Below are 14,893 nucleotides of genomic sequence, written 5' to 3'. Positions count from 1 at the left end.
CACGTTAAAATAGCAGACCTAGATCTGCTATTTTTCAATAGCTAAAGTATAACTTAATGCTTCAAACACCAAAAGTGGTTCCCACCCAAAATGAGTTAATGTAGACATAGCACTCTATAGTCTATAGTGTGTGTATATGCATAGTCTCATAGATACTCCACTGTACTTCTAACTCTTGCTTACTGTAAACCGCTTGTAATAAGAGCGTCTGCTAAATAAATGCCTAAATTGTAAATTGAAGTGAAATAGGCGAGGTGATGGTGGCGCTTTGATGACGTCAGTGAAACGTAACGTTTTGTCGTCAGCAGTGGTGGAAGAATGTACTCGCATATTTTGAGGGGCGCTAGCCCTCGTATGAATGAAACATGCTATAATGGGATACAATCTAAACACTTATACTATACTGTAGAAGCCCTATAAAGTTATGACAGACCGATAATTCGCTGTAAGACAAATTTGCAGAATCTAGCCGATTTACAAGCTCACTAGATTTCACTATAACATTTTTGAACGTTTTGTCCATGAGCAAAAATATGGACACCAGGTTGAAAGTAGTTCAACGTTTATCTTTATGCTGCACCAGTCCATGGTGTCCATTTTCTGAGGTAAAAAATAGATTTTCCCGCGTTAACTTTGAGACGATCATATCCCCTCCAGACAGAGGCTCTGTGCCAAGACTGTGCCAAGTTCAAGTCAACTGTGGATTCCTGCTAAAACAATTATTTAGTTTTGCTTTCCAAGAAACTGGGAGACACTGAGAGACCAACTCACATTCTCAATGAGGTCACAGATAACAGCGTTGTTGAAATAGTCGATGTTGGTCCACTCGATGCCCTGTAAAAAAATAAAACAAATAAAAACAAATTACATGGAGTCAAACTACACTTTCTTCTCAAAAACGTTCACTTGAGGCTTCCGAGAAAGCTCTCTCTCTCTCTCAGTCACCTGGAGTCACTTATACACTTCTGAGTGGTTTAACAGACACGTTATTAGCTTCATTAAGACCAGTCAATTACGCACTTAGTCTAGAAGCTTGTCACCTAATCACATTATGGCTTCCTTTTGTTTTTGTCCCAACGGGTGGCCTCCAGCCAAACAGACAGCATTAGCTGGGAAGTAGGGACACCATTACGTCAGTACTGGTGGACATCCAAACTGAGGTCCAGAAAACATTGTCGAATCAATAAAGATGAATTAACCCATTAAGACCTTTCCCGGTTTTAATGAGTTTAAGCCATTTTTGACCTGAGATCAGATTAAAAAAATGTCTAAATCATGACAGTTTTCTGAAAAAGCTATGTTTCTATGTCCTCGATTTTTCAAAAATAGCAGACCTACAAGCTCGTAGCACGCCACTCGGTGGCGTGCTATGAGCTTGTAGATCTGCTATTTTTTTCAATAGCTAAAGCATAATATAATGTTAACACCAAAAGGGGTTCCCACCCAAAATGGATTAATAAAAAAAAAACTGATTTTAAGTTTGTCTACAAGCTCACAGCATGTCTCAAAAAGCATTGTAGAATCTTCAATCAATAAAAATAATAATAATTATTATTATACAAATAATAAATCAGGTTTTCAGTTTGCACTTGAAACTAGTCTCTGGCTGATGGCTTATCCACACTTTTCCTGGGCTGTGTGTGCTCCAGTTCCTGTTGATTTCATTGGATATCATTGGTCATCTGACCAGTTTCATTGGCTTTCATTGGATCAAATCGACAGGAATTGGAGCACACACAGCCCAGGAAAAGTGTGGATATACTTGGGATTGTTGGGTTAGCCAATCAGAGGCAGAAGAAGGAACCCAGCCTCCTGATTGGTGGCCATTCATCCCCTCTCGTCAGGCTGTGGTATTTTCCCATGCGCTGCATTGGACCGGGGCCAGGGAGTGGAATATCATTGGTGGTGGTGGTGGGATGGGGCAGGGGGAGGGGCTGGTTCTGAGTCTGGGGAGGGGAGGGGGCTGGTTCTGAGTCTGGGGGGAGCAGCAGTCAGTTGCACACTAAGAGCTTTCTGAAAGCAAACAGGGGGGGGGGGGTGTTTACTCCATCTAGAGTGAGGGATCACTTCCGTCTCCCGAGTTTCATGGAGGGAAGAGAGAAAAGCCAGAGAGGCAAGGAGGGATGGAGAAATGAGCAGGAAAGGAGGCATGGGGGGAGAACGGGGGCAAAAAAACCAGACGATCTACAAGCTTGTAGATCGTCTGAATGTTTTTTTGCCCCCGTTGTTGGCAAGCAACGCATGCCATTTTCGGCGAATCGATTTGTGTAGAGTGAAATAAGAGGGTATACTTTATATAGTACCAAATGCGGTCTTTACAGGTCTGCAGAAGTCCGGCAGAATGCACTGGAGTCAATGAGAGCTCTGTGACCAGCTCATGAACACTGGAGTCAATGAGAGCTCAGTGACCAGCTCATGAACACTGGAGTCAATGAGAGCTCAGTGACCAGCTCATGAACACTGGAGTCAATGAGAGCTCTGTGACCAGCTCATGAACACTGGAGTCAATGAGAGCTCAGTGACCAGCTCATGAACACTGGAGTCAATGAGAGCTCAGTGACCAGCTCATGAACACTGGAGTCAATGAGAGCTCAGTGACCAGCTCATGAACACTGGAGTCAATGAGAGCTCAGTGACCAGCTCATGAACACTGGAGTCAATGAGAGCTCAGTGACCAGCTCATGAACACTGGAGTCAATGAGAGCTCAGTGACCAGCTCATGAACACTGGAGTCAATGAGAGCTCAGTGACCAGCTCATGAACACTGGAGTCAATGAGAGCTCTGTGACCAGCTCATGAACAAACACTATTTCTGAATGACAGATATCTTGTAAAGTAATCGCTTCTGGCAAGTAACAGAAGACATATACAGTAACACATTATGTCTGCTGTGTTGCTTTTCGATGTGTACACTGTGTGAAATTTTATAGAGGTATCTAAAGAGCAAAAAGTATGTTTCTGAACGTGCCAAATATCACTATTTAAATCCTCAAATAAAATGATGTACTGTGCACTCTGTGCACATCGAAAAGCAAGTGATTAGAAAACCAACTGTGCTATGTCTTCATTTATATTCCTGAACCGATTATATGACACAGGTCTCAATGGTTCATAAATAATAAATATAATATTATATTAATAATAATATAAATAATATAAAATATAAATAAATAATGTTTGTTATGAGCTGGTCAAGCTTGCTCCATTCACTGCTTTGTATTCATGGGCACATTTTTGGCTTTTTCTGCCTTTATTGATAGGATGAAAGTAGACCAACAGGAAATGGGGAGAGAGATGGGGGGGGAAGACACGCGGCAAAGGCAGTCGGGATCGGGAGTCGAACCCGCGGCACGCCGTCAGGCTGGCTCAGCAGCCTAGGTATTTAATGGATTAAATAACCCCGGGCAAATTAAGGTGTTAACGATGATCGTCCTCTTCCCCAGAGGTTCAACGTGGATGTAAACCCGACACGGAGGCTTACCTCTCTGACGTACTCCTCCTGCTCCTCGCGCAGCGTCAGCTCTATAAAGATCTGCTGCAGCTTCTCGTTGCAGTAGTTGATGATGAACTGCTCAAAGCTGTTGTCCTGCAGGAACAAACACGCCTGATGTTATGAATTTATAAAAGGATCGGCGCAAAGTTGATGTCATTTGTCTATGTGTGGTCCCGATCCAATAAAACATATTTGAAACTGTTGTTTTCATATTAAGGAAGTAATATGTTTTGTTTTATTTTATTAAGACATGTATGGTGTGGCACAGTCGGTAGTGCTGTCGCCTCACAGCTAGGTCCTGATGGAGGGCAAAGGAACTGGTCGGAATAACGAAGAAACGAAAAGAAGCAGCTTGGACTCCTCATGCATAGACGGTAGCATGAGGTCAGTCTGCTGCCCACCCCAGGTTGGCAGAGGAAGTTTAGCGGCCAGGATTACATTAGATAATTGACACTGGGTGAAGAAAATGGGTTGAGAAATTGTGGGATAAAAATTTAGCAAAAAAATGAATGACATTCTAAAGGGCTGGACCACACGGATAAATTACATCATCAACTTGCGACAGGCATTGTCCCCCTTGAGTAAAAGATGAATTATTTCTAAAATAAATACATTATTTACGGTGTTTTCATCCACGCCGTAGAGATATTCTACTCTACAGCGAAACAGCGCTATAGCGATAACAAACAGAGGCTCGGAGGTCTCGCTCGGAGGTCTCACTTTGCTGACAGGATTTACAGCCTCGTCTTTTACTACAACCGCTATTAAACAAACAAGAGAGCTCTCAGTGACCTCACAGTCCACAACTAGCTGGGTGTAAAAAGTAAGTGTCGAAAAGTCCGCCCGCCCGGGCGTGGATGGATGGATGGACGTTCTTCCCGAGATTGCGGCGCAAAACAGTTCATTGAACAATGACAACAACAAAAAAAAACTCGGGTTTAGTTTTCACTCCCTCGCCACCACCGCCATTACCCCCAATTTTAACCAATTATAGCCAATTAGGAGCGTTTAGTGGCAAAGTGGGTTGGTGGGGGTTGAGGCAGTATCAGTGCTGGGTTAGGACTGGAGACATTCATCTGCTCAAAGAACGCTGGTCAGTAGTGGGTTAGAAGAGCGTGTCAAGGCTAATCACACAGAGGGTTAAAGGTCATAACGCTGGGACATGAAATGGGACAGGTTGGACACAGTGGTGGAAGTACTTGAAGATGTTGTGCTTGAGTACAATTAATCAATAAGCACACAATATAGAAATACTAGTCCAATTCAAAACCTACTTAAAAAAAGTACAAATATATTGGCATCAAAATATACTTTGCGTACTAAAAAGCCTTTGAAAATAGCTTATCTAGATATGCTCCTGAAATGTAGTGAAACACGTCAGTACAGCAAAAAGAAAATATTTTTTTTGCTGTGCTGATATTTCACTACATTTCAGCTATTTAATAGATAACAATTATTGTACTTAAGTACAGTACTTGATGACATACTGTACTGTACTTAGTTACTTCTCACCACAGGTTGACAGAGAAAGCAGGAGGTTATTATTACCTTCACTCTTACAAAACACACACAGAGATAAATGTAAAAGCATTTCTCTCGTCTATTTCCCCAAAGGGACAGCGAACGGACACACAGCTGAACGGACACACAGCTGAACGGACACACAGCTGAACGGACGAGACTCATGTCTCTGTGAAAACCAGAGACATCTGCAACTGCGGCGGTTTGTGTGACTGGCATGATGAGCCAAACAGTCTCAAATCATGTGTTGGAAATTATGGGGCCGGGCTGGGTGAGGGAAAAAACAAATCACCTCAAATTTGTCTGGCTAATTTGAGATTCATCACATTGGACTGCAGTGGTAATGGGTGATCAAACTATGATCATTTTCAGCTACAGTAGCATTCTCACATACTGTAATAATGCCATTTGATTTAGTAAACATCTTTGTAGTTTTTAACTCAAACAACATATTGTTTGCCATCGGGTGGAAACCTCATGGGCTCCATTTTCGTCACCACTAAAGCCCTTATCCCTAAACTTCTTTGACTTTTTTTATATTTTGAAAAACATTTTTGAATAGTTCAACTAGCCAATCTACATTGACACGTTGTGAGCTTGTAGACTGGCCATTTTAACTATTCAAAAATGTTTTGCAAAATAATAAAAAAGGGCAAAGAAGTTTAGGGATTTAGCGGGCTTTAGCGGTGACAAAAATGGAGCCCCATATGTCCAACATGGTAACTTTTTCGGAGGATTTCAAATTTCAAAATAAGCAAAACCTTTGTTCTTCTTTTTTGCGTGACAAAACCAAAACATACCAATGTGAAATACGGAGATGGGAGTTGTTTCTGCCTGAGAGCAAAACAGTGTTGATCTAACAGCCCAGCCCTACACGGAACGCTCCTACTGTAGGGCCTCGCTCACACATTCCAAACAGTGTTCTGTCTCTGTTCTGGGGGGACAGAACAACTCACAATTAATTTTCAATGGGAGTCACGTGGTTTTGACGAAACAGCCTTGCTTGATGGCTCTGTTCTCCCCCCTCCCCACCCACCCCCATCGAGCAGAGCTGTCCTGTCAAAACCACGTGACATCTCCCACTGAAAACAGAGACGGAACACGTCGTTCTGGCTCTGTGTCGAATGTGTGAGCGAAGCCTCAAGGGCAGTCCATACCGTTTCCGACCATGGAACTTTTCGTCAAAAAGCTCCGTTACAACTACAACATGACGTCTCTCGCAACTTCTGAAACCCCTTCCTCCGAATTTTTGTTCTGAAAGCTGCGCTCCCAGATGTTGTGAAAGGTTCGGTGGTCGGAGACAGTATGGACTGCCCTTAAGTGTAGGCCTAGGTAGAAGTTAGTAGACACAAATCCCCAGATGAGCTGTGCCTCTCTGAGACGACACATTAACTCCGAAGGTCCATTCAGCCGTGTGCTCCAGGGCGCTGCACCCTTGGGTGCCCTGTGGCGTTTCTTACGGGGGAGGAGAAGCAACTGAATTGATACTAATAAGGATTAATTAATGGAGATCACAGCATGCACACACTGGCCACAGCAAAACGCCGCCACGCGCGTACGCGGCAGGCACGGTGTTAACAGTACTTACTCCGTCCTGGTTGGTTTAAACCCAGACACAGACACAACGGGCAGGGAAGAGAGGTACAGTAGCAACGTGATGGTCAGTGAGGGGTGAAGAAGAGACATGCACTTATATGGAAAACATTAATGAATGCAATAAAACACCGACATGTGGAGCCACAGATGTTTCAGAAACATGCCAACTGTTAGTCAACTGCCTGTGGAGCATTGCACATCATTAAAAAGGTAGGATATTACAGTGATATTTGTTTTTGTTTTGTGTTAAAACTATAGTGTTAAATATCTCTAGATTCTGATGGAAACTCATTGCTATAGAGTGTTTGGTCTTCACTCTCCATCTCTCTGCAGCTCTTTGGTAAAACAGAAAACGCCTTTTCAGGTCAGGATGCCAATTTCATCCAATCAGGGAAGAGGACTCTCACAGGATACAGGATCAAGAAGAGAATATAAGTGATGACACAAAGAAACGAGCAGACAACATTGGAACACTGATAAATGGGTACTCTCTCCCGATTGGCTGAAATTGGCAATCCACCAATTGGATTGCCAATTTTTTCCTCCTTCATTCCGTTCATTAAAGAGCTGTAGAGAGACGGTGAGATCCCCGTTACTGACCAAACACTACAGCAATGATTACCATCTCACTATAGAGCTTTAACCAAAACAATATCACTCACGCTTCCTTTCATTTCCTAAGAAAACAAAACATTTATTCATAGTCTTTGCATGCCAGATCAGAATGTGCAGACCGCTGGAGCCTACATTTATACACAGTTGTATGACCGTCTCACTCGATACGACACGATAGTTTGATGCCGTTTGTCATTAATATCTTACGGTAAGATATTAAAGATTCTTACCTCAAATATCTCGAAGCCGTAGATGTCCAGGACGCCCATCACCTTGTGGCTGGTTTTGGTTTGAGCCTGAGATGGAGAGCAGAGAATAAGGGCCTTAATGAGGGAGTCGACTTGTCAGATGTCAAACTGTAGTGGTTCCCAAACCATTTAGCTTGAGACCCATCGGAGACATTTGATGTCTCCCTGGGACCCGGGAGAGATTCCCCCTCATTTGTGACAAAATTTGTCTGAGGGACTGCCATTGGATTCTTTTGAATTTTCCTTTTTTTCATGTCATATGAAAGCAGGGAATCATAGCTTCAAATTGACGTAAGATATGGCTTATAGAGTAATTAATGTCTTGCAGAAAACAACGAGTTGAGAAAACAGGCTTGAAAGGTTCACTTCTGTGGTCTCTAACATTACACCTAGCTATGTATATGTTTGGGCATTTATTTCATATTTACATGTCGACATTTATTTCAGACATGCTCTAGTATGTGAAGAGTCTGCCTGTGCTATAAACTAAAATAAATAAAATTTAAAAAAAGTGTTTCTCCTCTGGTGAACAGCTGGAATTTGCGCGATGGCAGTCTCTCAAATCAAATCTGGTCACATTTATTGAATTTCTTAGATTGTATTTATATTATTCAGTTTTTAATTCATGAAAAGAAAAATGCTTTTTTTTGTTGCTTGCTACCCATAAAAATTGGTGTTTGGGGAAACACTGCTAAAGTAAATCAATACAGTAGGATATACCTTGATGATTTCTAGTAAATCAATACATAATCAATCATACGGTACATACCTTGATGCTTTCATTGATCCTGGTGACCAGCCAGCTGAACAGGCGACTGTACAGGTTTTTGGCGAGCGCATCACGGGCGTAGTAGGCCTGCAAATTAAACATCATATCTCTGTTTTAATACCCAAAGAAATACATCGTCACAAATACATGAGCATTGCTTAAAAAAGTGCTTAGAGCCAGACAGACAGACAGCCGCTGCACATATATTTGGATGGGTCCAAAACATGTTATCATACAGTTCACCCAGTTAATTTAGAATACTTTTTTCGGTAACATTTTTATTTTAATTAATTATTTTTTTTTTTTTCTGTTCTTTTTTCACCTAAACGTCATCAGTGATGTTCATTTCAATGCCATTGGTCATGATATTTTCATATAAATACCCCCCACAGAGGCTGAAATTCACACAAATTCAAGAAATTCTGCAATTTTGAACAATTTTTAACCTATGAATTTTGACCTTTAACACTAATAAAAGTAAGTAAAATAATTGTAATATATGTTTTTTTTGTGATCATTAGAATGTCTAGAACATGTTTTATTCATTATTGTGAAAGATATCCCCCAAATGTAAATTATTAACTTATTAACTTATTATTATAAATGTGCATAAAATCTAACTTTTATTTAATTTTTTTACATATTTTTTCCTAGTCCTAGTAGTACAAAGTAGTAGTAAGGTTGAAATCTCTTTTTTGCAAGTAGAAATATATCCGGTTAAAGAGATTCACAGCGAGAGGAGCAGCGCGACCAGGGTGACTTTGTGAGTTTGACGGGACTTGTGTGGAAGTGGAAAGTAGTGGAATGAATAATAACAACATCATTGGCTTTAGTAAAGAATTCCAGCCACGGCACATTGCTCCCATTCCAGACCTTTCTCTGGAGCACCAGGGGAAATTATACACTGAAGCTGCCTGGCTTGTGGGGAGGGGGGGGGGGGTTAAGTACTGACAATAATGAAGACTCATCTGCTTGGCGGGGAGCCAGTCGGGTCTGTCATCCCTCGTGTAAACTTGGCAAACAATCGCCTGCGCACAAGCCACACACACACACACAGCATGGTAGGGGTGTGTGTGTGTGTGTGTGTGTGTGTGTGTGTGTGTGTGTGTGTGTGTGTGTGCGTGTGTGTGTGTGCGGGGGGCAGAAAGGAATGACCGTAATAGTGACATTGAGACTTCAGCAGGAGCATGCATGGAGGATTCGTACAAGATTTAGACAGAAAGTCCATTGATAGGGCTGGTGTTACAGGAGTAGAGGTTGGTGGTATTGTTCTGGTCTTATAACCACTTAAAACCCATTATACTTAACCCATTCTGGATGGGAAGGGGAACCCCCTTTTGGTGTTATACTTTAGCTATTGAAAAAAAAGCAGATCTGCTTGCATTTGTATTGTGTTTGTACTGGGGTTGCAGGGGAGTGGGGGGCGGGGCAGGGCGGGGGTTCGCGAGATATGGCCAAAGCATTTCCGGGGGTTCCCCAGAAAACCCCAGTTTGTGAACCCCAGTTTTTTTTTCCTCTTTTTTGTTTATTCAAGATTCAGGATATACAGTAAATCAAATGACAGTATATGTGACACACCCATATGAAACATAAAAGATAACAAAATATTGTGAGTCCATACACAAAATATTGTGGTAGCATAAAATAAAAATAAGAAAATAAAATAAAAAGTTGCATAGTCCTATGCTAACATGGAAGCAACACTAATACAAACCACATAACCTGAATCAAGTTTTGAAACAAAAACAAGACACACGTAAACATGGCATGGTCATTGGTCACCCAAAACATAATAGACGTGGTAGTGCATCCACACATGGCTCCTAATAATAAATATACTGAACAACCCAGCTGCGTCAGGAATCTACAGTAGCATGCTCAGATCCAGGATTAATCTCCTTCAATCTGGAATTGCTTGGAACAGCAAGTTATTTACTAGTGCGAGGAAGGGGCCCCATGTGTCCTCAAATTTGGATACAGAGCCTCTCAGGGTACATCAAATTTTTTCTAATTTGATAAAGTGGAGTACATCTCTAATCCAGTGAAGATAGATTGGGGGAGCAGAGGACTTCCATTTCATCAGAATCAGACGCCTAGCTAAGAGAGTGGTAAAGGCCACCAAGTGAGCTTTGTATTTTGTCAGGAGAACCCAAAGTTCTAAGCTGCTTTCAGAGACCCATGGCGACCCCTTCCTTCCCATCAGGCTGCTGAGGGGTGAACCCTCTGAACCCTCATGATAACACAGGCTGCGGGTGAACCCTCTGAACCTACATTTCACCTTCCCAGCAGGAATACTGCTCATCTATAATGGAACAGTCTGGCATGTTAGTGTCTGACGTGGATATGTGGGTCAGCACACAGCCACTTGGGCCAGTCAGGGGGAAGTAATGTCGTCTGTGTGTGTGTGTGTGTGTGTGTGTGTGTGTGTGTGTGTGTGTGTGTGTGTGTGTGTGTGTGTGTGTGTGTGTGTGTGTGTGTGCGCGCGTCAGTGTTGTTTTTGGCAGCACATTTTTATTTTAGTTTTTAGTCATAGTCTCTTCAAATAGTTTTAGTCACATTTTAGTCACCTGGAGTGTTCTAATGTTAGTCTAGCTTTAGTCGACTATATGTCATAATCTTTGGTCGAACAAATCTACAGCTGGTTTAGTCGACTGAAATGTATTTTGGCGGGCCTTGATGCCGTCGTAATGACTGTTTTTACACTTGCTGAAAATAGCTTGTAGATCTGCTATTTTCAGCATGCAACAAATTGTAAAATGACTTATTACTGGATCTCTTGTCCACTATAGTCCCTTCCTAACATTTTAGTCTAGTTTTTATTTGTCGACGGAAATTGTCAGTATATTTAGTCTTAGTTTTAGTCACCATAGCTTAGTTTTCATTTAGTTTCCATTTAGTTTTCGTCAGTGAAAGAAAGGTAGTCGACATTCTTCATCTCAGTTTTAGTCGACGAAATCAACACTGTTTTGAGGGACTAGTGGAGAAGAGGATCCAGTAGAACTAAAAGACAAGTCATCTTTTCCCCTCACTGTATATGTATCTTTTCCCTTTTTGCTTCCTTTATGATGAATTCCTGTTCTGTTTTTTAACTACATAGAAGTGTCTATTTGTATGTCTCTAAATGTTTTGATGAATTGAACAATGTGGACCCTGTTGTAAACAAGTGTAATGCTTAATTGGGTCGTCCACTCACAGTTAACAGTCTTTGTATTGAGTTTGTGCTTGAAATGTACTGTAATTCTGCAAACTGTTAATAAATATTTCAATCAATCAATCAATCTTTATATTTGCTTGCGCTCGGGTTGGTTGCACTCTGAAAAACAGCCGATCTACAAGCTCACACAGCGCGTGGCTCACACAGCTAACGGGTCTCTACAGTACATATGGCGTGGTGTTGTGTTGTGTTGTGTTCTGCTGACCTGGGCCACGTTGAGCGTGGTGGCGACCTTCTAACGGGTCTCTACAGTACTATGGCGTGGTGTTGTGTTGTGTTCTTCTGACCTGGGCCACGTTGAGCGTGGTGGCGACCTTCTCCGACTTGGCCTCCACCGTGCGGTAGCTGAACGCCCTCTCCAGCACCGACTGTTCGATACCCAGCAGCTCACACATCTCCTTCAGGTCTGTGGAGGAGAAACCAAACAGTACGGGGTGCATTAGACATGGGTTAAGGTTAGGTTTAGGTGTGCTGCCCCGTGGGAGGTTAGGGTTAGGGTGAGGGTTTGAGTTAGGTTGTAGTTGTAGGACTAATGACTGGTCCAACCAATGACTAGTCTAAACCAAAAACTGCACCAAACAATTTACAATTTAGGCATTTATCAGACGCTCTTAATCCAGAGCGACTTACATTAAGCAAGAACAAAAGCATGGGAATACATCACATAAAAGCATTTATCATGAAACATGCGTAAGCTAAGAAAGTAACAGTGGAATATCTATATAATGACACTATACATATGAACTATACATACAGTATATAATACTATGCTATACATATGTACTATGACGTGCTATGACTACATACAATGTAATTATAGTGCTGTCTACATAACATGCTATAAGTCTGTATCAAATGCTATCTAAGTCTACAGAAATGCTATCTATCTATCCAAACAGTACGACATATTACCATTAAGTAACCTCTTGTTCAGGGTCGTGCACACATAGACACCAAAAGGTGCAGTTGTTTTCACAGACTATATCACAGATGTCTGTGAAAACAACTGCCCGTTCCAGACCACGATTTACTATGGGCGAAAGAAATGCAAAATGCCTCTCCTCTCCTTTCCATTCCATGCCATGCCGGAAAGCAGCATTCAGGAGAATTGCTTTTTTTACCCCCGAAGTTTGTTTCTAAATCCATGTCGTTGTAATACACTGCATCGCCACTAGCTAAAGGGTGCTGGGTTGCGCCCCCGGAAAATAGCTTGTAGATCTGCTATTTTTCGCTATTTTCTGCAGGATTTCAGGCCCTGCCTCTCTAACACTCGTCCATGCTCTCGTTAATAGATCACGTTAGTTAAAGATTTCAGCCACTTTCTGCCTGGCGTCACCATTTTTGGGTCAAAAAGCCAAAGCTTTCAGAAATAGCTAAAAAACAGCCGATCTACAAGCTCCCAACATGTCGCACCGCGACACATTCAGAGCTTATAGATCAGCTATTGTTTTTTAGCTACTTTTGGCATGAATAAAATATTCATGCAACGCTATTATACATTCATAGAAAATCCTATCATCTTATGCAAGGACAGCTGGTAGTTAGTGTTACAGTAATGAATAGTCAAATTTACAGCACCACATTGGTAATACGTATTACGTTATACTTTGTGCTATCCTGGGTACAAGAGGTTTGTACTTGTATTACTGCGTTACCAAATAAAATCAACCAATCAATCAGTCAGTCAATCAATCAGGTCACTCAGTAATGGTAGACAGACCGGGGAACATAATGCAGGTGGAAAGTGTCACTACAATCTGACAGCGCGGCATGATGAATGGATATTCTCACCAAACAAAGGAAACATATGCAAATGTTAATATTTGCCTGGCAGAGAAAAGCTGCGAGAGGTAATGAGGTGGTCAGTCACACTCGCACGACACATGGAGACAGTGTTTAACATCAGTGACCTTAAGGTGTTTTTGGTACAACCACCAACAGGTGGCAGCAGTGGCTCTACACACAGCAACAGATGCAGTTTAATGTGTGTGGCACATCTTATTAAAGCTACTGTTTCAGATGGACACCATGCAATATGATAACATGTCACTCCCCGTTCTCTGTCAGTCTACTGTACACTATCAAATAAAAGAACAAACACAAAGAACAATAGGGAATACGTGCAGTGATACCACTCTCTTCCCCAGCCCGGCTTCCCTCCCCCGAACACGGGTCAATAGTGTTCGTATATAGATGCTCGACAAAGCCCCGATTCACCACGGTGGATTCGAACCCACACCCTCTGTGGTGGTGGGCAGGCGCTTGACCACTGCGTCACCCGAGTGCCTGAAGTCCACTTAAACTAAGACTAGATAGGGTTTAAGTCTTGGATATAGGCCTCCACTAATCCGATCAGAACCTTACCGTTCTTGTCTTTGTCTCTGCTCCGGTCAGAAGCTTACGACCCTCTCATCCACTCTGCAGGTAGTTCGAACTACTTCCCTACTTCCCTCTGGTAGACGGTACAAAGTACCAAAAGCTAACCTTCATACCAAATGCCATTAAGGCACTAAATGATACCATGTCTCGCTAGATTTGCTGTTTTTCCAATGTATTTGCCACTGTTGCCATGAGAAAATAATTGTGTAAGTGTTGTTGCTGTTGTTGTAACTGTTTGTTTTTTACTGTTTGAGACCGAAGACGAATTTCCACACGTGGACAATAAATTAAACTAACTAACTTACCGTTCTTGTCCTTGACGCGGCTCTGCTCCGGTCAGAACCTTACCGTTCTTGTCTTGGCTCTGCTCCGGTCAGAACCTTACCGTTCTTGTCTTGGCTCTGCTCCGGTCAGAACCTTACCGTTCTTGTCTTGGCTCTGCTCCGGTCAGAACCTTACCATTCTTGTCTTGGCTCTGCTCCGGTCAGAACCTTAGCGTTCTTGTCTTGGCTCTGCTCCGATCAGAACCTTACCGTTCTTGTCTTGGCTCTGCTCCGGTCAGAACCTTACCGTTCTTGTCTTGGCTCTGCTCCGATCAGAACCTTACCGTTCTTGTCTTTGACCCGGCTCTCGTCCAGGCCGTTGCAGCGCGACTCGGGCTTGAACTCGATGTTTCCCAGCTTCAGCACGGCCGCCACCAGCTCCAGAACCGACTGGACCTCGTCCTCCATGAAGCCCACGATCTGCATGGCGTTCTGGGGGAGGGTGGGGAGAACGTGGAGGGGGTCAAACATAAGGCTCGCGTATAGCCTAGCCTTCATCTGCCCTTTGTAATGCATTTAGCCCCAGCCACGCAGGGATATTAGGGACTTCAACCCATTTTGGACTGAGGTCGATAAAAAAAAGGCTTCTAAATCCTAACATTTTTCTGAAAAACCCATGTTTCTATGTCAGCGGTGCAGTGGTGCTCAACCTTTTTCATGTCAAGGATCCCCAGAATTATCTCTATTGGGCCACGGACCCCCATCTCAAAATATGTAGTTCCAGGGACCCCCGAG

General features: G+C 42.5%; 2 protein-coding genes across 5 annotated transcripts in view; one reads left to right on the top strand and one right to left on the bottom strand.

Annotated features, from left to right (window-relative positions):
• The window catches only part of LOC308331078 (frizzled-7-like), a 456,379-nt gene that overhangs the window by 294,392 nt on the left and 147,094 nt on the right, over positions 1-14,893 (top strand). The window lies entirely within an intron of this gene.
• The window catches only part of myo1b (myosin IB), a 51,948-nt gene that overhangs the window by 26,930 nt on the left and 10,125 nt on the right, over positions 1-14,893 (bottom strand). For all 4 annotated transcript variants that reach the window (XM_080786216.1, XM_080786217.1, XM_080786218.1 and 1 more), the window contains exons 4-9: positions 14,443-14,590; positions 11,744-11,862; positions 8,243-8,329; positions 7,456-7,521; positions 3,482-3,586; positions 772-834 (exon numbers count right to left, since the gene is read on the bottom strand). In XM_080786216.1, coding sequence (XP_080642342.1) covers positions 772-834; positions 3,482-3,586; positions 7,456-7,521; positions 8,243-8,329; positions 11,744-11,862; positions 14,443-14,590 — 588 coding nt within the window. The remainder of the gene's footprint in view (positions 1-771; positions 835-3,481; positions 3,587-7,455; positions 7,522-8,242; positions 8,330-11,743; positions 11,863-14,442; positions 14,591-14,893) is intronic.

This window comes from Protomyctophum bolini (assembly GCF_963924005.1).
Source record: "Protomyctophum bolini genome assembly, chromosome: 16".
Lineage (NCBI taxonomy): Eukaryota > Metazoa > Chordata > Actinopteri > Myctophiformes > Myctophidae > Protomyctophum > Protomyctophum bolini.
Note: the sequence above shows the minus strand (reverse complement) of the source record. Positions and strands in the feature narration are given on the sequence as shown.